General features: G+C 44.2%; 1 protein-coding gene across 2 annotated transcripts in view; it reads left to right on the plus strand.

The window, feature by feature from the left end:
• The window catches only part of klf7b (Kruppel like factor 7b), a 53,924-nt gene that overhangs the window by 16,714 nt on the left and 12,363 nt on the right, over window positions 1-24,847 (plus strand). For both annotated transcript variants that reach the window (XR_009655341.1, XM_060929335.1), the window contains exons 2-3: window positions 20,383-20,992; window positions 24,139-24,262. Coding sequence is in view for 1 of the 2 variants with exons in the window: in XM_060929335.1 (XP_060785318.1) it covers window positions 20,383-20,992; window positions 24,139-24,262 (734 nt within the window). In the remaining variant the exon portion in view is untranslated. The remainder of the gene's footprint in view (window positions 1-20,382; window positions 20,993-24,138; window positions 24,263-24,847) is intronic.

Raw genomic sequence — 24,847 nt, forward strand, 5'->3', positions numbered from 1 at the left:
AGGTGCCATTCTTTGAAGACTGTGTTAAAGGGGAACTGAAGGCAAATATTTTTTATCAAAATTCTATTTCTCTCATTTTATTAAATATAGGAATGCATTTTTGATAGCCATTTTGTCACTGCTATAGCAAGTTATTAATGTGTGAAATGTGTAATATATCAGTCCATATGTCAAAGCAATGGCCGTGAACAAGATTCGTTGAGACCTGTGTGAGACATCGTAGGACGGAAGTGAAACGTACAGCGGAAATCAAAGTGACCGACATCTGCCAACATTCCCTGTGTCCAAAATCACTCACTCGTTCACTACTCCCTACATAAGGAATTACTAAATAGAGGGAAAAACGCTTTTGGACACAAGCCCGTCGCACTGGTATTTACGTCATTACTGTCGCGCAATTAAAACGTGCCAAATCAGTCGGCTGGTGGGTTTTCAAAATAATAAATCCATGCATGTTTTTTTTGTGATAAATCCGTATTATACTGAGCGCATTTCCCACATTAATCAATACAAGGTACCTGCATCTTTCAGGTTTTTTTAAATCAAGGCTGAATACTTTCTTCTTTGCTGCTGCCTTTTCATCTCATCTCATTATCTCTAGCCGCTTTATCCTGTTCTACAGGGTCGCAGGCAAGCTGGAGCCTATCCCAGCTGACTACGGGCGAAAGGCGGGGTACAGCCTGGACAAGTCGCCAGGTCATCACAGGGCTGACACATAGACACAGACAACCATTCACACTCACATTCACACCTACGGTCAATTTAGAGTCACCAGTTAACCTAACCTGCATGTCTTTGGACTGTGGGGGAAACCGGAGCACCCGGAGGAAACCCACGCGGACACGGGGAGAACATGCAAACTCCACACAGAAAGGCCCTCGCCGGCCACGGGGCTCGAACCTGGACCTTCTTGCTGTGAGGCGACAGCGCTAACCGCTACACCACCGTGCCACCCGCCGCTGCCTTTTATTAAATTAAATTTGAGACTTTTAATTAGATTTTTTTTTTTTTCAGCACGGACAGCACTACAAAATGGCGTCCCCACTATATAGTGCCCTATATAGTGAGTAGGGAGCGATTTCAGACACAGGTTGTCAAAAGATGTGCGCGCCCTCTTTCGAATGCTGATGTAATCAAACCGGAAGTTTTGTTCGTTTTGATAGCAATCAGGAAAGTTTGTAGGCAGTAATCATGATTTAAAAACTCGTTTTTGTGCAATATTTCATTTGGAATACAGTTTTCAAAATGGCGGCACCGACACCTGGCTGACACTTCACGTTTCAAAGTCTTGTGAAGATCAGACGGATAAGTGACGACTGCCGTGGGCCAAACGAACTAAATTCAACACGGCTAAAAACCGAACAGGCCGAGAAGTATAATATTTAATTGCAATTAGTTGTCAATACGAGTCACGATATAAGGTTACTAAAACCGAAAACGTAATTGAATAACCTGTTAATTAGGAAATAAAGCAAGTTTAAAAATGACTTCAGTTCTCCTTTAAGGAAGTTTCTATACCGCTGCTGCCCTGGTTGGTTAAAAATGACTATCCAGAATGGCCAGCAGGATAAAATCAGTTGTAAGACTTCCTTGCTTCAATAAAATAGTCTTCGGGAAATGCATTTACAAAACACTTGCTTGCTCCTAATTTTCATTAACTAAAGTATCCAGGAAGTCTGTTCATTTGGTCTAGTAGATATTGCGTACACATGCGCACGCACTTTTGTTATTGGACGTTTTTGCCCCTAAGGTCGCATGACGCACACCCAGACTATTGTGCTTGCCTTTAGCAAGGAAAAGGAAGCAGGAATTCCTGACTGACTAGCCCCACGGTGTGGTCGGGGTAACAGGCCTCTTTGCAGAGCTTAATAGGGTGGTGGTAAAGTCAACAAGATGAAAGGGGACAGGCAGGGTGAACTGATGTCTTGAGTTTCTCCACTTGCGCTGCTGTGACATAACTCTGAATAAGGGAACTCTGCCCACCGGTCCTCATGCATGGGTAATTTTAGCTTCTCTCCATGTGGCTTCCCGCTCGTTATGCAGAAGGTTGAAAGTGCAGCGGTATCTGCTGGACAGGAGCCCAGAAAGGTAAAAAGAGGGAGAGAGAAAGCTCAGAACTGATGCCTTTAATGTAGGTGTTAGCAAATGGATATAGCAGATTTTGTCCAAAAAAAAGAGATCTTGTGCAAACGAAGTGCTCACTGCTTCACAACTGATCCAGCCAACTGACGTGGGATGCTTTAATACAGTTTCTCAAGCTGAAACGGTCTCCTTCCAAGAACTTAGCCCGATAGTCAGGTGACTTGCCTGTGCTCGGGTGGATGTAACATGAGCTCTCCACTCAATACCCAAAGGACTGTGCATCTTATGAGACCAAAAAAAAAAAGCCCCAGAGTCAGCCCCCACCTCCAGCTCTCTCTTTGTTGCCCATCTCCTTTTGTCTCGCCACACTCTTGCCTCTTGTTCTCTTTTGTCTTCTGGTGTTGTATCTCTCCACCCGAGTACTCCTCTCTTTGCGGTGAGTAATGAAGATTAGCCTACACAATGGGAACCCCCCCCACACCCCCTCCAATGCTTGCACACTTATTCGTACACACACATGCAAACACGCCAGTATCCCTCCTGAATCTTATAACAAGCTGTTAACCCCACTTAAAAGTGTCCCCTTTCAATCGGCTTGTGATGGCGAATAATCCTGCTTGAGCGATGTAATGTAAATTGCTGTATCCTGATTAGATTACCCCAGTGCCACCAGCCAGCGGCCATTAGCCAACCCATACACAGATAAACAGCAGCTCTTCCCCCAAATCCAGTTAAAGGAAGACAGGGACCCATTCTTCGGAGCTAAGTCCGCTTAGCCTAAATGCTGTCTCGGTGGCTTTGTTGGTATGATTATCCTACATTTGGTGTCTTGGTACAAATCTTCACATTCACATACCTTCTTACTGTCATAGCTGGTATGGTGGGGGTTTTTTGTTTGGTTTTTTTTTGGGGGGGGGATGGAGCTAGTATTTAGACCAGGCGTGGTATAGGGAATCAACTATTTAGGGCCTGAGCACCGGTGGTGTAAGGCCCTATTGTTTTCCCAAGGATTCCTCGTCTTCTAGACTTGGCCATTTTTGAGGTGGTTCCCATCGGCAAAAACTCATGAAATTTGGACACACATCAGTCCTGACCACTGCTAGTCAGCCCTGGGTGTGTCTGGGGGACTCCATCATATCATTTAGGCCCTGTCCACACGGCAACGGATTCAGGTGAATCTGATAAAATTGTTTATCGTTTCGGCCTGGCGTCCACACGGCACCGGCGTTTTGGGTGCCCCAAAACGAAATCTTTTGAGAACGGGTTCCAGAGTGGAAAAATCTGGCAACGGCGCCGTTGCGAAGTCGTCTGGATGAGTAGAACGGATTTGTTTACGATGATGTCACAACCACATGACTGTCAGTGCTTCACGCCGGGTAGAAGTGTAACGAACTCGATGCAAGTTGTCAACAAATCCTATAACTTGGTTCATGAAATGCGCTTACAAAATATTTTCACTGCTTTCCAAAAACAAAAACAATCCCACCAGCAAAAATGGGGAAAAAAAAGGAGCGATCTCACCTCTTCAGATGTTGGTTTAAGTCCGACAATACATTCCTCAAAAAGGGCATAGAAGAACAAAGTAATCCATCAACGTGTAGCATTCAATTTATTCCGGACCGTTAAAGAATTCTGGAGGATATCAGAATGTTGGCGTACCGGCTTCCATCTACCGCCATTCATTCCTCTTTCTGCGTCTTTCGTTTTACACTACTGATTAATAATCAAAACTTTGTGGCTGATGCTACAGAAGAAGGGGTTTATGCGCATGCATCTACTTCTATTGTTCTGGTGTCTCCGATGGGACCGTCTTACAGCGCACGTAGAGGTGTGGCATGTGTATTGCATCGTTTTCAGCAAGCGTTGCGTTGCCATATGTACCTGATATTTTACTGATCCGTTGCCCATGTGGACGCGATATTTAAAAAAAAAAAAATCTCGTTGCCGTTGTCGTGTGGATGTAGCCTGAGACTTTTGCCCATATATTGTTTCACCTATCAGATACCCAGGCTTTTATCGCACATCTCCGATGCGTGTTCATTGTATGATAACCATGTGTGACGGGTCGCGGAACCAGAGGTGCTTGGGCCCTTCATCGCCACTTGCAGTTATATTTGTCTTTATAGTCATTTGGTCTTAATTTGCACGGAATACAGCAGTGCCTGTCTTACTAACCGCTTTCCTTTCACAAGCCATCATCCATTCATAAGCTTTGTTGTGCCTTGCTAGCCCAAAGAATGTAATCTAGTCACAAGCAAAAACTGGTTCAAGTTTGAATGATTTCTGAGAAACATTTCAATGTTTGACCTAGTGTTTTTGTTGGGTTTTTTTTTCTGAATAGCATGAATGTCTGTTGAACCATTCATCTATTGAATCACTGTTCTACCACAATGGATAGAGGGTAATTGCTAAACCGTTTCCCAAAAACAAGTCCCTCTGTTGTCCCGCCACCCCTCGAGTCAAGTGTGTTTGACTGTATGTTAATGGGACCTATGTTTGGTTTGGGATCTGATCAAGGGGATGTTGTTCTTTCACAAACATTTGCTGATAAACCAAATGAGTGAGGGGTTTTGTGCCTTGCACTTCTTTTACAGCCCTTTCGTCTCCTCTCACACATTTGCCGTCGTTTTGCGAGTTAAATCGGTGTTTGTAGAATTCAGTAAAGCAGGATTCGGTGGCCACACAAGCGTATGTATTCATTAGCTGCAGCTGTGTGATGTCAAGCTTACAGTCGCCGTGTGTGTGTGGGTACAGATGGAGAAGTTGGCAGAAGCCGTTCTCCAGTGGTAGTGCCATTGCTCATTTATTCCTTAGAAACCCCATCACTCCTCACTTCAATTAAGAGGTAATAAGTTATAATAATAATTAGCAGTGGCAACTCTGTCTAGACGGGGATTATGCCAGTGGTCCATTAAGGCTGGTTGGATATATGGAATAATGGAAATTGAATTTCCAAATCGAACTTGGACTATTGACTTTTTTTTTTTTTTTTCTGCCCCAATCCTGGGAACAGTGAGTTAACCCTTCTGTCTGCTGGAATCCAATCTCAAATTAATCTATTCACTTTCCCTGTAATCTGTCAGTCATATGAAAATAGACTTATCCCAGGGTACCAACGAGTTGAGAAACGTATCATCAGTGCATGGGCGTGGATTGTGGATTTGAACTTGATTTGTACTATGTGTGGAACAATCAGGTTTGTTAAACAAGCATTATTTCCTTCCAAGGTAATCTCTCTTAAAGATCCCGTAGTCTGTGCTCGTACAAAGGTGCATATTGGTGGTAATCCCAACCAACAAGGGGGTTTAACCTACGTAACGTATATGCATAGCTATGGTGTGCGCTATGGTTTGCTTCTCCTTCCAAATGTTGAAAAATGAGTCTACAGAGAAATAAGATGCAGTGTAATGAAGTTCTTCCAGAGATGATGATGATGATGATTATTATCATTATTAGTTTTCTTCAGCCAGGGCATCAGTGTTTTTAATGTCGAGATGAGATGTTTTCTTCTCCTTAGGTGGCAATCTTCAGACTGCCTCGGGAAACCTCTTGTCATAATAAACCTGTCTTGGTTATGTCATGAACCCGAACGGGGGCCCTAATGTTCTGCCAAGGGCTGTCAGCATGCATCAACTCCCGCACACCTCTGTCTAATGAATATTTTCCTGTCTTTTTACCTCATTTTGGAGTAGAATCGTCTGACAAAGGACTCCCCCCCCCCCCCCCCCCCCCCCCCAAAAAAAAAAAAAGGTTTGTACTGAAGGGATTATAGTTTGGAGCTCGTTACTGTAAAACTGAATTAAATGTCCAGGGTATTTTAACTCTAAATGAAATATTACTTCCTCATTAAATAACCGCTCTAATCCTCAGTTGATCATGGAAACAGGAAGGGAATAGGCAAAGCCTGAACCCGGAGATAGACAATGAGGAAATGTGGTCAGTTTTTATGACCAATTCAACAGGTTTTTGTTGGGATAAACGTTTAACATATCCGAACGTATAAACCCGGTAGATCCAAAAGAACTAACAATCATTTCCAGCACACCTCCTATAATCCTTCCAAAAGCTGAAACCCCGACAACGTGACTACCAAGGAAGTGGCTTCAAGGCCTGTTGTGCCCGTCTAAAGCTGAGCCTCTGTCTGGATATCCGTTTGTCTCCCAGAGGAGCTGCCTGGTGCTCACTCGCCACAGATCCAGAAGAGGAAGGAAGAGCTGGAGTTCAGCCACTGCAGCGCCTAAGAAGGCCAGTCTCGCAGCACAGCTTTAGGCACAGGAAGGAGAATGCAGAGTACACAAAGGATGAGCTGGCGAGTTTGTATTACACAATGAGCGTGCAATTAGCTTTTCGGAAGAGGGTAAATATTGATACAAAGTAATGAGTGTGTTTGAATTTTTACATAATCTCGCACCCAAAGCCAGTCTTAGCCTTTCACGGAGAGCGTTTAGGAAGAACACGTTTACTGTGTGCTATTTGGATTCTTTCTTTCTTTTCTAAGTAACTTTCATTTCATTTTCATTGCTACCTTGAGGATGTGCTGCTCCATTTCCCACAGAATTCGGAGTCCTTTGTGAACATCTGGCACCAGTGGTGTAATCAGGCACCAAACTCTATTGGGTTATGCAAAGAAACATCAGGAATATGACACTAATCAACTATCCTAATTGGCATTACATTATTAAATGTGTCATGCAGACTGATATCACACACAGGATTATGCCATTCCTTCTATTCTTCATCTCTCATATTTATATTAAATTATACGCTTGCATGCCATTTCTTCTAAAGTTGCACAGGTCGAGCAGACTGGCTAGTTTTCATTCTGATCGGCACTGACTGGTGATCAGCTGATCAACCTAAATATTGCTGGTTTTGTCCACTTGTCCTAACATGGAAAATGTAAACTGTGACTAATCCTGCCCCAGTGTGTGAAGGTTTTTTTTTTTTTTTTTTTTTTTTAAATCGCGTTCTGGAATCAGAGACATGACATCTAACAGTGTTGCATCTAGTACGACATAATGTACACATCAGAAATACGAACATACTGGACCGGCGTTTTGCTTTTTGTGCACGTTTATACCACTTTTTTTTTCTCTCTGTGTCAGAGGTACAAGAATTTTTATTTCTCTGCTGAAATTAAGTCATGTAAGATGGGTGCTTTTGAATATGCTAGGAAGGGAGACCAGACACAGGCCTTTAATTTATTGTTATTAAGCTTTGCTTTTATAAAATTGTAGACAAAAAGCTGCATGGTCTTTTAACCTCATGGAATCTGTGTGTGGGTTTTATTTTTTATTATTTATTTAAATTATTATTCAAAAAGTAAATAAGGTTCTATATTCTACAGACACGAGTGTTTTTACTGGGCAATGCACCACTCGTATTTTTCATACGAGCTACATCCAGGACATGGAGAACCAAAACCTTGACATAATTGATGTCACTCGTGAGGAACTTGATTAATTGTTTTGATAAATTTGGGTACTTTGTGAATGTGTCTGTATAATAAAGAGAAATCACACGTTGGCTTGAAGATATGAAGTTTATCTTCTCGTGTTGAAAAACTCGCATTTTTCATATGAAACACATCGTGGATCTGAGTGACATATTTAAATAATATTGGCTGGCGTTGAGTGGTCTATCAGATATATTCCATTCAGCTAGCATGATACAGAACGAGTTGAAGATGAGTTCAGTATCATGCTAGCTGAATGGGATATATCTGATAGACCACGAAAAAAGCCTATTATTATTATTATTATTTATTATTATTATTATTATTATTCCTTTCGGGTGTTCAACACATCTTTCTCTTTCAAAATTCTCTCAAAATCTTCCATATTTAACGAAGCAAACCTGGCAGCCATGTTTGTTTACAAATTGTCACAGTCGCGGAAGTTTTACGTCTCCGACATGTGACGTCATGTCTTGACACCCATGCAATGTCAAACCATATTCAACGCTCATTCTCCATTGGGTAGAGTGACGTAATACACGTTGGATAAGTGATATGCTAACAATATATCGCATGCTGTTGAACCAAATGAATGAAACCTGCTAGAAGGGAATAGAACCAGGGCTTTGAACCGGTTCAAGGAACGAAAATGAAAACCGGGAACTTTTTCTATTTCACATGGAATAGAAACGAAACCAGAAACTTTATTATTTTTTATGTTCCGGAACAGAAACGCTTATTAAAAATAATGGTAACCGGTTAATACCGGTTTTTATTTCGTTCCTCAAAGTTTCCGTAGCCTACAAATAAAAGTCATTCTTCTCCTGCGCAAGTTTCTATGACCCGCTGGGGTTCGCTGACTGAATGGAGAGAGCGGGAGGGTGGACTACTATCATGTCTCCACATCTTAAATAAGAGGTAAATATTGCAGTCTATCGTTATTCAAAAACGTCAATTTCAAACACGATATCAATATATTTGTCCACGTTAATGAGAGGCTTGCGAACATTAAATAACGTTAACCTCTGTTAGCCTATCAATGCATAGGGCCTGACTAGCCTTTGGTAACACACTAAACGAATTATCTTTCATTTTTGGCACTTTTTCTGTTTGTGTAGATGGGAAGACATACTGAGAATCCAAATCGCCAACATTTGAAATAATAATTGTTTTGAATTATTTCTTGTCTTATTTAATGAAGGTTGTAATAGAATTAGCCTACATTTGGCTTAAGCTGGATGAGACAGAGACATAATTTTATAGCCATTTGTTAAACAGCTGACAGGGAACGTAATTAACCGTTCCGGGAACGAAAATTTTTTTGTTCTAACCGGTTCGGGAACGTCTATTTAATGGTGGAACCCAAAACCGGAAACGTTAAAATTCCATTTCTGTTCGGAACGAACCAGTAGGAAAAAAATTCTGGTTCAAAGCCCTGAATAGAACACGTGTTTTTATTCCATCAAAAGTGTCCTGTGTGTATAATAATTCCCGATAGTTCACGCCGATGACATGTTTTCCCACTGACTAGACGCACATTGTCAAGGCACTGCAAAAAATGATATCTTAGCAAGTGAAAATATCTTGAAAAAATAGTTGAAACGATCTAGCTTTTCTTATTAGAAGAAAACAAGACACCAATTTTAAGATTATTAAACGTAGTTCTAGATTGCAACCAACTTATTCTAAGATGTCTTACCAAGTGTAATTATCTTACTGCACTGGCAGATTATTTCTATTGATTATAGTCTAAATTTTCTCACATTTATTATGTTTTTTTTTCCTTATATTAGGATGGCTAGTTTTTGCAGTTGCGGTTCAAAATTAAAATTCTGTTCATCAACTTGCAAGGGTGGGTTGTGTTTTGTGGATGTCTCATCTCATTATCCGTAGCCGCTTTATCCTGTTCTACAGGGTCGCAGGCAAGCTGCAGCCTATCCCAGCTGACTACGGGCGAAAGGCGGGGTACACCCTGGACAAGTCGCCAGGTCATCACAGGGCTGACACATAGACACAGACAACCATTCACACTCACATTCACACCTACGGTCAATTTAGAGTCACCAGTTAACCTAACCTGCATGTCTTTGGACTGTGGGGGGAAACCGGAGCACCCGGAGGAAACCCACGCGGACACGGGGAGAACATGCAAACTCCGCACAGAAAGGCCCTCGCCGGCCACGGGGCTCGAACCCGGACCTTCTTGCTGTGAGGCGACAGCGCTAACCACTACACCACCATGCCGCCCTTTTGTGGATGTGTCCACATAATATAAAGAACCATTACATGTTTGCGCGAAGATACGAAGTTTATCTCCTCGTGTTGAAAACGTTTTCACTCGTTCACTTCACTTGCTCATGAATATGTTCGCCACCTGAAGATAAAACTTCATATCTTCGCACAACTGTGTAATATCCTCATGTACATGGTCCTCTAAGGTCCTGGAATCTTGTTTTGATTTATGAATGTTGTTTTACTTTGATTGCAGGAAGCGGAGTGTATTGCAGAACTATTCTACTAACAGAGTCGTTTTCTGTGCAATGACAATAAAAGAATCTCATATGGACTGATTCATATGATTTTTAAATCTGTGTCTCAATGTATAAATAATTAAATGCATCTAATTACTTGTTTTAGAGCTTCAGCATTTTATTAGGATTTCTGCAAATTTTTTTTTTTTTTTAGTCAGTCAGTTTTACATATTCACTTCTGTTAGAGCTATAAAATCATTTCTGTACCTCTTAAGGGGTGTTCACACGGCAGCTTTTACTCTGGTGTAGCACCGGGGCTGCCCCGGTAGAGCGTTCACATGGTACAAAGTTATACCGGTGTAGCCCCTGAAAGCTGATTAAACTAGTGCAAATCTAACCCTGCTCGGGAGGTGGTTTAAGAAATTTACTCCGGAGTAAATGCTAGTTTGCGGGGCAGCACCGATATAAAATGGGACGTCTGAACGCTACAGGGGTAGACTCGCTACGCGTCAGGAGAGTTGATTACATACGGGCATTGCATAATTTGCATCCTGGTATTTTGCGCTTCCAAAATGGTGAATATCAACAACAACAGAACTGCGTGTCTTCCAGTGTTGCCAGATTGGGCGGTTTTAAGTGCATTTTGGCGGATTTGAACATATTTTGGGCTGGAAAACGTCAGCAGTATCTGGCAACACTGGTGTCTTCATCCACGTTGTTTTCCCGGCGCTTGGTGATGCCATGACAACCGGGAAAAGGAAGTACATTTTCACGCATGCGCATATTTCATTTCCGCATTATTACTATCGTATAGCACGGTCGCAAAAACTGCCGTGTGAACGCAAGTGGGGCTGCACCGGCGCTAACACGCTTCTCTCTAGTAAGCAGGTTTGTGACGTGTGAACGCTCCACAAAATTTACACCGCTGTAAGATATATATCGCAACAAAATACATCGGTGCAGCATCGATACAAATCTGTGCCGTGTGAACACCCCTTTAGTGTTGGTAGTGGCCAAGTGATCCAGTTCCTTCGAGACAGCATTTTCATATTCATAAGGAATTACATAAGCGTGAACTCCTCCTAGGTTATGGCAGCCAGACTGCATCACGTATGGGGGGGGGGGGGACCCTAAAGAGTGTCAAGAACATGAGACCTGTCACATATAAGCTGCTTGGGTGCGGAGACTAATGGCCAGCATGTATTGATTTTCTGTTTTCTGCTAAGCCTACACATAGAAGGTCAGAGTGATTGTGTCTCTTGACTCAATGATGTGGAAAGAAAACCAAACCAGTCTTATCACAAGAAGAGATCTAGTAATTAAATCTGGAAGATGTACAGTATGTACAGGTATGTGTGAAGATTTAGGAGTGCAAGACATTTTTAGGGTCTGTTCCAACGTCAAGGTCATATTCTTTGCCGTTGTAAGCGCTTGGATTTTCAGTTTTTCAGTTCATGTTGGCTGCCTGGCTTATAAGCTGTAGGAGTTGCTTTTGCAGATAAACACAAGGGATTTAACTATCGCCTGGTATCCAGGCAACCACAACAATAATAATGATACGCATATGTAAATGCAGGACTTGTGTGGCGCACAGTTGGCCTCTTTTTTTTTTTTTTCTCTCTCCCCTCCCTCCCTCCCTCCCTCCCTCCGAGAAATCAAGTGTACAGTTTCCAGAAATCTGGTGCTGAGAAAACGGCATCAACAGGGCAGCGAGAGCCCGGGGACTGTCTGCAATCGGGCATCGTTCACCCAGTGTCTGGCTAAAAGTAATCTTAATCTGCCTACTATGAGAAACGGTCTTTTATTTCTCCTTTCTACACTCTCGCAAGACAGCATCTAGTCCTGATCTCCTAGCTGCGCGGATCGGATCTAACTTCTATCCTGCATTAACATATTCACACATGCTAGTATGAGCTCATGGGAACAGATGTGGGATTGTGCTATTCTTTCACAACAGTGCCTTTTCTTGTTGCCCTCATAAATATCAATTCACAACATCTGACAAATAATTTCCCGGATTTCACATGACACTGCTTGGCTTGCTTTTTATTTTGTTTGTTTTTTTTTTTTTTTAAACTGTGCAGCAGAAAAACAAGGCATTTGTGCCAGGCGGTTATTTTCACGTCATCCAGGAAAGTGCAGTGGAACGAGATACGGTTCTTATCAATAGACTTTTTAACAGGATTTTACAAATTCATCGAAGCGTGTCTCATGCCTTAAAAACCTCAAGTGTCTCTCGTTTGCATTCAGTTGGCTCCGCAAGGAGTGAAATGCATTCTCAGCCACGTTGCGTGTGGATTCCTCGCACCACCACCAGCACTGTGGACAAATGTCAAAGGGCACGACCCAAGATAAAAGAGCCAGCAAGTGTGTGTGCAGCCTCTGCATCGGTGGCCACAGGCCAAATGAAGCTGGATTAAATTATCCGTCCAAATTAAAAGAGCATATCTGGGCTGTCCCAACTACCAGCTGTTAGCATTTTTCTTCCATGCGGATCGCCTACATTCATTTATTTTATGGCCCATGTTTATTAGGCCGAGTGCGATGAGGATGGAGTGGAGTAGAAGAGGGAGGATGGTTAGTGCCCAGGTGCTAATTGACTTGCTGTGCTATTGTGTGTTGAGGACAGGGACAGTAAGGCTACTGTACTGGACAGGAGGGGCTGATGAGAGGGTGACACAGGTGCAGAACCAGGCGCAGAGGAGGGCCATTACACAGCAGGAGAGTCTGAGTGGACTCACTCCATCATACACCTTCTCATTAAAATTTCATAAGAAGCGAGAAAGAGAGTCTGGACATCAGCAGATAGTTTTAAACCGAGCAGGGTTTTTTTCTAGAAAAATCTAGTATGAGGGCGCTCACCATGGCAAGGGAACGACGCGACCGGGAGGGGGGGGATGGTGCCGGTTGTCCGTCCCCCCCCTCCGCTGTGCGAAGCCTTTGAAAAATTGAGGCTACAATGGGACATTCTGAGGCTATCTGAGAGGGAAATTGTAACAAATTGTCTGTCAACATTGAAAAAGAAAGAAGTAATCTTCTTCTGCCCCGGACAGTCTTTGGCTTTCTTCCGTTTCGTGCCGCGGGATGACATCTTTAAATGCCCAAGTGTCAACAAAAACAACTCGCGAACTACTTCTGTCAAAAGCTCCCGCGCCGGTGGGTGAAACGTCATTCGGTCTCGAGAACTCTCGCTCTACAAGTCAGCTGACCTTGTATGTAACCCATGTCAAATCTCGCGAGAGCAACCGCGACAAGTAAACAACATGGCGCCTCAGTCTGGAAAACGCCAATTCGGATTGTTTTTGCACCATCTGGCGGTGTATCTACAGTACTATGATTGGAATATTTTTGGAGTAATTATAACGTATTTGATGATCAGACACATTGTCACGTGGTGTTGCTGGGATGTTTTCACGGAGAAAAGATCGTTTTGAGAAAGATTGCATGTTGTGCAGTAGCATATAAGTGCATGGCCTAAGTGTGACTTGGGGTTCAATCAGCATTTCGGTAAGAGGGCGCACTCCGAGAGTACAGGCCAATTTATGCTGACAACCCAGTCCTCGCAGACGGCGCCGCAGATAGCGTCTGCGTAGCCCCCCCTCCCACCTTCGCAGACACTCTGCTCGCACCTCCCAAAAATTGTGACCACCGCAGAAGCCTCGCAGACAAGAGGGCTCTGATTGGTCCACTCTACATCCGCTGTACACGCACTTCCGCTTCCCTACTTTCCCGGTTTGGTTTGTTTTCACGACCGCCATTTTTAAAAACACGAGCGAAGATGGAGCAGCACGAAGAGCGGTTGATCGAGGAAGTGAGGAAGTACGTACATCTATACGACTCCAGTTCTAGTCATTATCAGTAACCGGAGGATAAACACTCCACTAACCACACCCACCAACTACTCCTAGCGACTTCGCGCCCCCTTGCGTTGTGGCGGTGAATAACATCGCGCACGCCTATTACTCCCCGCTCAACGATAAATTACAACTGTCTGCGAAAGCCTTGTCGCAAGAGCATGCAGAGGCCTTGAGAGGGCGCAGCGCCCCTGTTCCCCGGTTTAGACAAAAGCCTGCCGAGGATTGTCAAGACTTCAGGCACACTTGTTTGTCCTTAGGTGTGAACGGAGTGCATTGTGTCTTGGAGTGTTGCAAGCGGCTGTCAGCTCCCCGAGCCTCTCGCTGTTCAAAATGTTATAGCTTAGCGTTAGTGACGGCTGGTGGAAAGAATCGGGTGTTCGTTCTCAGATGTGAGCGTGTCTCTCTTGAAGAAAGAAAGGGGGGAAAATGCTGAAATCCCCTTTGTGAGACAGCAGTTGTGATCGAGCGAGTCTTTCATTTAGAAGGCTTTCTTTGATGGTGGGAATTGCAAGCAAGATCAAAAGGAATCGCTCGGGCCACTCGGCGCTGTACCAAGCTGACGTATGTTGACTTTTCACATAAGTGCCTTTCAATTTATTTGTCCATTAACCATTTTATTGGGACACTTTTTCATGCTTTTGTTGGGTCTTTTGTTAGGAAACCGGCTGTTAGATACGCCACTTCATTGGTTTTATGGCCACTTTTCAATAGGGCAACCAAGAGCGCACACACCCTTACCAAAATAAATAGGCACACACAGTCAAACACACACACACATGCACAGTAAATCACAAAGTGCTCTCTGCTTCATGGTGTAACTGTATCCTCTAAATGTCAGGATTCCTGGGGCTTGGAACCAAGGGGATGGGCAGTTGACAGCGAGTGTGTGTTGGACTCAACCTCCACAACACTATTCATTGCTACTGTCTGAACGACAGGCCAAAAGTGGCAGCCCTGGCCTATGGGTCCTACCACCCAGGCAAAAGGTGAGCAAATCCATGAAATCCTATCCACAACAGCTTGGGCCTCAGATGACTGTGATGTTCATCCCATGGCGATTATGGTTTAAATGTCATTTAGAACAGATAGGATCTACCTCTGACAGAATGCTTGTGGCTGTCTAGCCTCTCTCTCTCTTTCTCTCTCCGTCTCTCTGGGTGCGACCTGAGGGCTGGTTTTGTCATGGCCATGCAACAGAGATTCCGAACGCTTCCTGCAGTTGATGATAAGCGTCTGTCACTTGGCACAATAGCTTTCCCAGGGTTCCTCAGTAATTGTCATGTCGTTACAGAGCTAATGGTGCAGCAGCCGCCACAGGCTCCTCAGCCCCCAAAAAAATGAGATATAATATATATTTATATCTCACTCCAAATCAAATAAATGGAAGACGCAAACGGGGCAAAAGCCTTCCTTAAACGAATCAAGGACGGAGTCCCAATTTTACAGAAGAGTGGTTACGATCAGTGGAATGTATGGGTGATGATGGCCGTAGCGGATAGACGGGAGCCGTGGGTTATTGTTCTGGGCACTGCAGGGGACAGCAAAGATGGCACATCGTAGACAGATTTCATCAACCCGCCTCATTGAAAACGACACCATTTCCATGTAGAATTGCAGCGTGAGCTGGATACCAACTCTCGTTTCCCTGCCACTTCAGCCACCATGGAGTACACAAAAACCCCCAAAGCCAGGGTTTTTTTTTTTTTAAATTCTAATGGCAATAAAAATCAAGGGGTAGTTTTTAGTTACCGCTCAATTTTATTCACACAAACACGTACGTGATGCAAGAGTACACACACTTGGGCTTCCCATCAGCAAATTAGCTGAATAAAGAGCCTCTCTTCGCCGGGTCGTTTGAGTGGCTAATTAGTCATCAACGCATGCTGTGGAGGGAGAAGGGGAGAGAGAGAGAGAGAGAGAGAGAGATATCAGCGTTTCATCACGAGGTAGAGCTTCAAACAGCATCTGATGAAAGCCAAATCACTTTAATTAAAACCTATTTGTATTTAGGGAAAAAATATAGTTTCAATCCAAGGATACAGGGAGCAGAGGAGGGGGAGAACAGTTTTGCTAGATGCAGGCAGAGATGTAAAGGCATTAGCTTTAGATAATGTGCTGACTTTATTACATGCACGGAGCGGAGACGGCGAGAGGAACTGACTCCGAGATTGGCCGTAATTTTCTCTTTGTGTCTAGTTTGGACCCGAGCCGTGTTAGCTAATAGCAGTTTGGCGGTGTTTTCTCTCTCCCTCTCCCCCCTCCTTCCTTCTCTAGCTGTCTCTTTGTGTGATAACGCCTCTTAGCACCACATCTATTATTGATGGAGCTCAGTGTTGCAGGTGCAGCAAATAAAAGTCTAACGTTCTAATATTCACTTTAGCAGATATCGGGCTCAATTAACACTAACCGATGACCGTCTTTGGTAGGAATGCTGGCGAGTGTGGTCTAATCAGAGATATGATTTGATCATTTCATTCATTAATTCATTCACACTTGGGATTAGTAGCACTAATATCATTGAGCACTAATTTAATTGTGAAATTTTAGTACTTTTTTTTATTTTTTTTTAAGATCTATTGACCAGATATTGTCATCATTACGGGCTTCAGCATCCGATTATTCAGATTCATAAAGCAGCTCCATTGTAGGGTTGCTCAGATAAATATGTACTCTTACAGGGTTTTTTTTTTTTTTCCCCCACCCCCCCACCCTTTCTTAATTTGTTTCTGGAAGCTATAACTGTACTGAATGTTCTCTTCTTCTCTCTGTGTCGCATGCTCGGGGAAAAAAAAAATCCATGACTGCAAATAAGCTCCATAACACAGGCAGTGAAAATAATTCAAGATGCAAAACTTCAGTCTACTGCTAAAATTTTCACTCTGTAACGCCGCTTCTTCTCACTCCGCATGGATAATTTACACACCTGCCATGTAGTCTAAAGCTCATACAACCATCCCAAAATGCGCAAGCTTCATTTAACGCTGCTGTGAAGCTTCGTGCTTTTCAGGAAAGCTCAATTGTTAACGTCGAACCTACATATAAAAAGTTTTGTCAGAATAACGAGCAGTAACCTTATAAAAACATGTTGTATATTAATAGTATGTTAGTGTTGCATATTATCCATATACTCCTTTTTAAATATGGATAATGCTGCTCGGGAGAGGTGGATATTATAGTCACGTGTTTTTGATGTAATTTGAATAAACCTGGTGTGTCAGTATTAAACAGTAACAACAGCTGCTTTTCTGCTGTACTCCAAATTGGTTGTGAGTTGGACTGAAACCAAGTCAAAGCCTTTTTAAACTAGGTTTGACATTCCATTACAAGCAAGAAGGTCCCACGGCAACGTATACATACTGCCGACGTTTGGCTGTCCGAAGACTTGTAGTACATAGGCCTTGATGACGTACTATACACCGATCATCCATAACATTCAAACCACTGACCGGCAAAGTGAATATCATTTTCATTATCTCATTACAAGGGTGGGATATATTAGGCAGCAAGAGAACAGTCAGTTCTTGAAGTTGATGTGTTGATATGAAGCAGGAAAAATGGGTAAGCGTAAAGATCTGAGTGACTTTGACAAGGGCCAAATTGTGATGACTGGGACGGAGCATCTCCAAAATGGCACGTCTTCTGGGATGTAACTGGTATTGGTTAGTACCTACCAAAAGTGGTCCAAGGAAGGACAACCGGTGAACCAGCGACAGGGTCATGGGTGTCCAAGGCTCATTGATTGATTTTGCATGGGGAGCAAAAGCTAGTCTATGATGAAATTTGAATGAACCAAGTCAAAGCCATTTTATAACCAGGTTTGATGTTCCATTATAAGCAGAAAGGGTTTATGGAAAGTCCTACGGAAATGTGTGTATATATACTGCTGACATTTGGCTGTCCATAGACCTGTAGTATGTAGGTCTTGATGTATTATACGCCATAACATAATCAAACATAACATTAGATAGTGCCTACCAAAAGTGGTCCAAAGAAGGACGACTGGTGAACCAGCAACTGGATCATGGGCGACCAGGGCTCGTTGATTCGCATGAGGAGAGCAAAGGCTAGCCCGTCTGGTCCAATCCCGCAGAAGAGCTACTGTAGTGGAAATTGCTGAAAATGTTGATGCTGGCTATGATGGAAAGTTGTCAGAACACACAGTGCATAGTAGCTTGCTGCGTGTGGGGCCATGTAGCCACAGACTAGTCAGTGTGCCCATGCTGACCCCGTCCACTGCTGAAAGCACCTACAATGGGCTTGTGTGCATCAGAACTGGACCTTGGAGCAATGGGTGTAGATAGCCTGGGATGATGAATCACGTTTACTTTTACATCCTGTAGACGGCTGCGTTTGTGTGTTTGCATTGTTTACCTTGGGAAATGATTGCACCAGGATGCACTATAGGAAGAAAGCAAGCCAGCAGAGGCAGTGTGATGCTCTGTGTAATGTTTTGCTGGTGGGAAACCTTTGATCCTGGCATTCATATGGATGTTACTTTGACACGTAGCCTGCTACCTACCTAAAGATTGTTGCAGAGCAAGTACACCCCTTCATGGCAACGGTATTCCCTAATGGCAGTGTCCTCTTTCAGCAGGATAATGCTCCCTGCCACACTGTAAAAATTGTTCAGGAAAGGTTTAAGCAACATGACAAATGGTTCAAGCTATTGACTTGGCTTCCAAATTCCCCAGATCTCAGTCTAGTCGAGCATTTGTGGGATGTGCTGGACAAATAAGGTCCTACCTCGGAACTTACCAGGCTTAAAGGATCTGCTGCTAATGTCTTGGTGCCAGATACTACAGCACACCTTCAGCGGTCTTACGGAGTCCATGCCTCAATGGGTCACAGGGGGGGTGATAATTTGGCTGTTTGGGATATTTAAAATATGCTTACGAGTTGGTTGTAAACCCTACTCTCAAATAAAAAGAAACCTTTGCATTAATATTTAACTCATCTGGCCGTAGGCCAGGCCGGATGAGCTTATGCGATCACGCGTTGTCTGTCCATCGTCGTCTGTCCAATTTACAAAAATTGCTACTCCTCCTCCAGGATTGATTGGATTTTGGTCAAACTCGCATACAATGTTCCCCAGGTGAGTGTGCATAAAAGTTGTCAAGACGGTGGCGCCACCTGTCCTATTTATGATTTTATGGGCGCTTGAACATTTTGAGTGACTTGTCACACCAAACATTACTGTTCGTAAACTGTTAATATTTTCACTGAAACTCACCCAGAAGACTCTAAAGACATATTCCAACAAGAATTGTTTCCCAGGTAGGTTCACGTGCCATGGATGCGGCTACACAGAGGTCATATACAACTTAACAAAAATCGCTACTCCTACCACAGGACTGATCAGATTTCAAACTCGCACACAGCAGTGGCCAGTAGCTCCAGCCTCATAGCGGCTTTTTTTTAAACCTAAGTGTAGTTTGCAGCCAAAGACAATACATATGCATTGTGTGCTATGGTTAAGGGAGTAGATGAGGATGTGTGAGTATAAGCTCTAGATGTTTCTAAAGTTAAAATAATGGAACTGCTGCAGTTCTAATTTGTACTGATGACATGAAGGAATGAGCCGGAGGGGGTGGTTTTTTGTTTTTTTGCTTCCCCCCCCCCACCCCGATGCTCCTCTAACCCTGCTGCCAAAGTGCTTTTGCTGTGACATGTGGAACGGAACACTCTAATATCCAAACTAGTCAATGTGACTGGAGAATAATATTGTTAGACCGTTAGAAAAGAAACTGCTGAATAGGCAGTCAGTGAGCCATAGACTCTCTCTCTCTCTCTCTCTCGTGTGCTCATGCTCAACTGAAGTATTTCTCACTTTAATGAATCCTCCTTCACAAAAGCAGGCTAAAGGTTTATTATCTTAAGCAAGGTGCTCCTTTGTAGTGAAATACCATGAAGAGACTAGACTGAGGAAAACCATACCTTCCCGTCGTGGTTAGCAAGTTATGAAAATTCTTCGGATGTTTGATTTCTCTCCCAGAGAGATATCAAGAGGGAGGGCAGAGCAGCCCGCCCAACACCTGTGATTGATCGCTCCAAACTGCTTGTTTCTCTTGCAAGTGTGTGTGTGTTGACAACCCCACAGTGAAATGAAACCCACCAGCAGAAATTGGTTTGCCAGCCAGTTTCATTGATTTGCCAGTAAGCTGTGGCTGCTGATATTTCGTAAAACTATTCTAGCATATACCTACTAATGGCATGACCCTTGCCTAGAGGTTTAGCTACCTCTTCTGTTAAAATTAATTAACTGTCAAAGCTATTAAGGTTTATTATTGGTGTGTTTGGTATTTTAATGGCATCGTTTTCAAATCGAGCTGGTTTTCCCTGTTTAATATTGTATTGTTAGACTTTGTGTGGCATTAGGATCGCTTGACTTCCCCATTTAAGCAGTTAATTAAACAAGCGATTTATCAGGAAGTACAAGCTTATTAGTGTCCTGCTGGAAAGTAACTAGAGTTATCTGTGTTTGACCTTCTGTCTTTCTCCCTGTTTCTCTTTTCTACAGACGTGTCTAGAGCTGGAACGGTATCTACAGACCGAGCCCAAGCGACTGTCCGACCTCTTTGATGAGGATCTGGACTGCTTGTTGACACCAGGTTTCATGAAGGGGGACAGCGACGAGGACCTGATGGATCCACTGCTTCCCAGCCTGTCAGACCAGCCGAGTCCGCCACCACTGCTCGTGTCTCTGCCCAAAAACCTTCACACTCCAGCCAGTGGTAAGACCACTGAGGCAGGGGCGAAAGAGGGCAATGGGGGCGTCCACCCAGCACAGCTGAGTGCCGTCACCTCACTAACGCCACCCTCCTCACCAGAACTGGGCCGGCACCTGGTCAAGCCAACGCAGACCCTCACCGCCACACCTGATGGCACGCTCACGCTCAAGTTGGTGGCAAAGAAAGTGGGGTTGGCCACTGCCAAATTGGTGGCGACACAGTCATTGCCTTCACCACCAGCCCGGGGAGCACAGAGCGATGGAGAAGGAGGCTTGGGATCAGCAGGAATTGGTGACATCCCAGAGAACAAGAAGAGGGTCCACCGCTGCCAGTTCAATGGCTGCAGGAAGGTTTACACAAAGAGTTCCCACTTGAAGGCACACCAGAGGACACACACAGGTGAGATTCCATCAAACCTTCAAGGCATGTGATGCTATTCAAAGGATTCATTTGGACTTGTATTCGAGAGTCTCTTTTAAAAAATATTCCGTTCTTGTTTTAAAAGCAAGTCGAATGGTGAAAAGCTTGCACAGTCAAAAACTCTACATTCTGCTACAACATAGCTTGGAGTGAGGTCTGTCTCTGCAAGCATGGGTGGAATAAGGTAGTTGTCCCCCCAGTTCACTCAAATAAAAATAAGTGCAGCCACACTATTCAAAACCTGTCAGCACAGTCAGTAATTGCAGGATGATTGATAGACTGGCTGGGCTAAACTTCGTATCTTGGCTAATTCAGCCACATCCACCTCTGCTTTGCTGCTGGTGCCCCCTCGCTGAACCCTGAGAGGGAGTTGCGCTCCACCATGCCCTAAAGTCCTGCTGTGTTGATGGCCTCGCTGTGGCTAATCTTGCTCTCGAGGCCGGCTGTTGACTCAGCGGGTTTCTGCAAGCGGTAGCATTGCTAATCACTATACTAGCTCACCGGCAGTGTTCCTGCCAGGGAACAAAAACAAGCAACAATGGGAGAAAGGAAAAAGAAATGAGCCCAAAGACAGACTGCTGTATGTCAGAATCCCAGTCGTGTTCATTACACGCTGGATTCAATGATGTAATTAGTTTAATCCTCTTTTTCCGGTTATTATTTCGATAGATTACTGGCACAGGGACATTCCGATTACTGCAGGATTCGAGGGAAGCCTACTCGGTGATGGAAAGTTTGGATTTGAAACTGTGTTTACAAGGTTAATGGTGTAAGATCCAGTATGGAGGAAATACGGGTTACAGCATGAACACTGGCTCAGAAATGCAACACAAAATGGAGGTAGGGGCTGTGATCAATAACGCCTGCTCCAGGAGATGGAAGTAAAAATGCGCACCCTGTAATTGCTGAAATTTGATCCTCGGAGATCATTGTAGCTGTTGACTGGAGAAATGTAATTAACTGTGGCATTAGTACCCAGGCCACTGACGGAGGAGCAGCAGGGGGTAGTTGATTAGAAGACAGGAAGTTGCTAGGAAACCCTATCACATGCAGAAGAAAGGCAGGAACATGCTGGTTGTTTGCAGCTCTGGACACCAGTTAAAGGCTTCAGTATGCCAATCCAGCCAGAGCTCAGAGCTTCTCCAGCCTAGGGTCCAGCTTTAACCCACTGCCTACCCCACTTCGCTCTGTACGTTTGGGTTGCCAGGCAACTACTGTACATCCCACTCAACTAAAGCGAACAGTAATTGGCTGGTGCTGCAGAATGTCCCTCCATTGCATGCTGCAACTGCACAGCTCTCCCTCACTCTAACTTTACACTCTCGGTCTCGCTCTGACCGGTTGCTAAGCGACTCCATCATGCATCTGTGCCTTCCCAAGTTATAATTGGCTGGTGTTGTGGTTGCCGTGGTTGCAGGTCCAAGCCTGCCTTGCTGCTGTCTGACAGAGAGGGAAGGGGGGGGGGCTGTGACAGAAGGAGGGAGATGGTGCATGTTTGTGTGTGGGGATGGATGGGGGTAGGGGTCTCTGGCCAATTACCCAGAGTGCAGTGTGAAATGTTTGGTGTCTTGCACCTGCGGCCCCACCACTTTGCAAATCTCAGCGTAAGGGGGGGGGCTCCTCTCTGGTTCCGTCCGTCTGTGTAGATACGAGAGTACACGTTGGGGATATTATTCACCGCTGATTTTATAAACCAGGAGATCTCAAGGACAGGCAAATCCAATAAAAGAGAAAGGCACAAGCATTTGGACCACGATGCGTCTCGGTCAAACTAACCAGGGAGAGACACTGCAGTCTGTTCGGCATTGTACGAGGCGCCAAGGAAGTTTAGTGGAAATAATTTCAGATATGGTCTTCTCCATTTGTTGCCTGTAATCCTCAAAGAGAACTAAGGATGGGGGAAGGAAAGAGGAAACGGTTACAGGAGTTACATCATACAGTTCGCGTTCGTTTCATCGTGTTGTGTCATCCTTTGTTGTATTGCCTCATCACCGGTTTCCACATCGCTAGCAAATCCAGGATATTCCCAGATTATACAAACACTCGCCCTTTGTCTCTCGGCTCACACCCATGTTTGTGTGCCTCGGCATATTGGGATGCCGTTAAGCGAACATTAAACAAGAATATGCTTTTATTTCAATTACATTTTACAGCGGCAAGAAAATAAGTCGTCTGATCAGTAATTCCTTCCTGACAGATCCTTGGTCATTCTCCATCTGCATTAGATGGCAGTAACCAATATCCTTAGGCATGAGTGCTACAGACAGCAGCCGTTTTTTTTTAAACCGTACTGTCATTTGCAATCTGGTAAGCTGCACTTCGTAATCGAGCAGTCCTAAATTTCACTTCAAACAACTCTTCAGTCTAGTTAGGAAGATTGGCGGACATGAAGAAGAGTAGTAAAGCTGGCAGCTGGCTGACTGCGAATACGATATTACTCCCCATTAAGCATCATTAAGACCCCAATTATCCTTACCACCTCTGGATCTGAATCAGCACTCCTGACAACCCTCCGTTTCCTCCTCCGAGGTAGGCGGGCGAGGGCCAGAGCCCCGTCTGCTCACCCCAAACACTAGCTCGAGGCTGGGGTAGAAGCGTGACCACGGCAGACACCCCACCCATCACTTTAAGCCTGATATATTAAAAAAAAAAAAAAACTACAGCATGTTGAACAATGGGGATCGCCTCCCCCATCTGCTTAACTTCATCTGAAATTCAGATCTCTCATCGGGGGGTGGAGAACAGTTAATGGAAGTGGTTTCATGTTTTGGAAACGTGACTCTGGATTATAAATTAATGTTGTCACAGTGAATGAGTTAATTTGCACAGTCTTATCGCTCTCTTTATTTATTTATTTTTTTTTTTTACCATGGAGTTTTAGGGGAAAAAAAAAAAAAGGGGGAACTTGCCTTTGATTTGGCTCATTGAGTGTTCCAGACATTTGGGCAGCAATAAGAAAATGTGAATAGTTGGCGCGCAGAGAATGAAGGAGGAGAGCAGTCACTGTTTAATATAACAAATCATTTTTATCTCCGGTTTAATGCAGTGGATCTGTCCTGCATAGGCACCTGTGTGTGTGTGAGTGCAAAATGCTTGCTAAAGTGGAGCGTGTCACGTGTGTGCAGGTGAGAAGCCGTACAAATGCTCCTGGGAAGGCTGTGACTGGCGCTTTGCCCGCAGCGACGAGCTGACTAGGCACTACCGCAAGCACACCGGCGCCAAGCCCTTCAAGTGTAACCACTGCGACAGGTAAGACACACGCTATCATAGACGTACTCGGCTTCCTTCTTCGAGACCGTGTGATTAGAAGGCTCTCTCCCAAACCGTCTCTCTGCATCTGAGCAGCAGGCACTTGAACCTGTCTCACTCTGTCTATCAAAGTTGCTTTCTCGCAATCCCCTCGTGCACACAAATAAAATTCCTTTCAGCTGGGAATCGGCAACACTAAACTGTCTTGCTCTGAAGTGTTGCGCGCGCTCTCTCTCTCTCTCTCTCTCTCTCTCTCTCTCTCTCTCTCTCTCTCTCTCTCTCTCCACCCCCCTACCCCACCATACCCTGAAATTCTCTCTGAAGCACAGCAGCATTTGTTGTGTGCTGGGATAGATCGTTTGGCAGTTAGTTTAAGACTCCCGTTCCCTCATGAGTAGTTCATTCACAGTCCAGTCCTGTGATACTCGTTACAAAATTACTGCTGCGCTCTCTCTCTCTCTCTCTCTCTCTCTCTCTCTCTCTCTCTCTGTGTCTCTCTCTCTCTCTCTCTCTCTCTCTCTCTCTGTCTGTCTCTTCCCATCTGCCCCCTTCCTTCTCCCCACTGGTACAGTGTGGATTGACTCA

The sequence above is a fragment of the Neoarius graeffei genome, chromosome 9 (genome assembly GCF_027579695.1).
Source record: "Neoarius graeffei isolate fNeoGra1 chromosome 9, fNeoGra1.pri, whole genome shotgun sequence".
Classification (NCBI taxonomy): Eukaryota; Metazoa; Chordata; class Actinopteri; order Siluriformes; family Ariidae; genus Neoarius; species Neoarius graeffei.